The sequence below is a fragment of the Tupaia chinensis genome, unplaced genomic scaffold (assembly GCF_000334495.1).
Source record: "Tupaia chinensis unplaced genomic scaffold, TupChi_1.0 Scaffold144326_1, whole genome shotgun sequence".
Lineage (NCBI taxonomy): Eukaryota > Metazoa > Chordata > Mammalia > Scandentia > Tupaiidae > Tupaia > Tupaia belangeri.
Genome location: NW_006204184.1, coordinates 634,044 through 635,809, shown reverse-complemented (window position 1 = coordinate 635,809; position 1,766 = coordinate 634,044). Strand labels below are relative to the sequence as shown.

Sequence of the window (1,766 nt, the reverse complement as noted above, 5' to 3'; positions counted from 1 at the left end):
CCCCTGCCTGCCTGCTCGGGCTGCCACGCCCCTTCGTAGCACTGAGCTCTTTGAGCCAGGCCGCCTCTCGCCCCTGCTGACAGCCCCCAGCCTCCCCCCGGCGGGCTGGTCAGCTCAGTGGCAGTGGGCCGGCTAAGCGTGCGCAAGTGCAAGGTGTCAGGTATTGCCTGTCGGAAAAGTCTATGCGCTTTTCATAGAATAACAGAAAAAATATGTCCTGACTTTTCCGCCAATCCAGTACCTCAGGTAAAAGGCTTATTGTGAAAAATACACAAAAACCTCGCAAAGAAAGAAAGACAGACGCACACGTAGATTTCAAATGTCGGCACCAAAATAAACAGATATTTGAATTCCATTTCCCCATTTTGACATCCCATAGGGTCTACCAGTGGAAAGTGTAGGGTCTTGTGAGGCCAGTGGAGCAGAGGCAACTGCAGGTCCCAAGGGGACAGACCACACCACGCAGGCCCACATGACGGGGCAGGCGGGGAGCACTGCGGGCTGCCTAGGGCAGGGGATGGCCACAGCCCGTGGTGGGCGGTGGGGCACGGGCTTTGGATTGGGCAGGCTTCTGAAGTCTTGCCCCGAGGGGAGGCCAAGGCACAACCCAGGCATGTGCAGGGCTGCCATCCGAGCAGTAGGCGTGTGGGCACCTGGTGCTGAGAGGGGCAGTGGGGGTCAGCCTGCCTGTGAGGGAAGAGGGGACCATAGCCCTCTGGCAGGCCTCCACGGAGGACAGCGGTGGCGGCGTGGGCAGCCCTCTGGCAGGCCTCCACTGCTAGAGGTGCACCCCGCCATCCCTGCAGATCGTCATCGTGCAGTTCGGCGGGAAGCCCTTCAGCTGCTCGCCCTTGTCCACGGAACAGTGGCTCTGGTGCCTGTTCGTTGGTGTCGGGGAGCTAGTCTGGGGACAGGTGAGTGCCTGCCAGTTTTCTCAACCCTGTCCCCACTTCCTTCCAGCCTGGTGGCTGGAGGCCCAGTGCCCTGCTCCCTTCCCAGCCTCACACCTGGAGAGCTGGGTGGGTGGGTTCTTCTCTTGGACACAGGCTGAGGCAGCTCATGACCCCGCACACTGCAGCAAACTGCCAGCCACTATCCTTCCCATGGTCAGACCCAGAATCGCTGTCCAGGTGGCCGGGAAAGCGCCCGCCCGCCCCGCCCCGTGCCTGGCACTGAACGGCTAAGTAGTGCACAGGGCGCTGAGAGCCTCGAGGGGAAGGGGTTGGCCTGCTGGAGAGGGGCACGCAGAGGCACTCCAGGGCACCTGATGACCGGGTCAGGGAGAAATGCGGGCGCACAGGAGGTGCTGGAAGCGCTTCTCCCGAGTGCTAGAACATCGGCCTAGGAAGCCAAGTCCAGGCCCAGCCCTCTGTGTCTTAGCTGGGGCTGCCGTTGGCAGGGAGGCTTCAACAGCTCGTGTGTCTCTGGGTTTGGAGGCTGGGAGGCTGGGACCACGGTGCCAGTAGGCTCAGGTTCTGAGGACAGCCTCTTCCCGCCTGGTAGACAGCGCCTTCTCCCTGTGCATTCATATGGCAGAGAAAGAGGGCGGGAGCCTTCTGGGACTCCTCTCATAAGGGGCAAATCCAGCCAGATCAGGGCCCCACTTCTCCACCTCCTAACCGTGATTACTCCCCTACCGAATATGGCCACACCAGGAATGGGGGCTTCCACCTCTGAGGTCGGGGCGGGAGTGCACCACACAGTCTGTGGCACTCCGAGGTCTGTTTCTTTCCTTTTTTTTTTTTTTTTTTGGGATTTTTTTTTTG

General features: G+C 60.5%; 1 protein-coding gene across 1 annotated transcript in view; it reads left to right on the top strand.

Annotated features, from left to right (window-relative positions):
* The window catches only part of ATP2B3 (ATPase plasma membrane Ca2+ transporting 3), a 47,993-nt gene that overhangs the window by 25,472 nt on the left and 20,755 nt on the right, over positions 1 to 1,766 (top strand). Inside the window, exons 19-20 of the mRNA XM_027767578.1 lie at positions 84 to 246; positions 783 to 914. Of these exons, the coding sequence (XP_027623379.1) occupies positions 84 to 246; positions 783 to 914 (295 nt within the window). The remainder of the gene's footprint in view (positions 1 to 83; positions 247 to 782; positions 915 to 1,766) is intronic.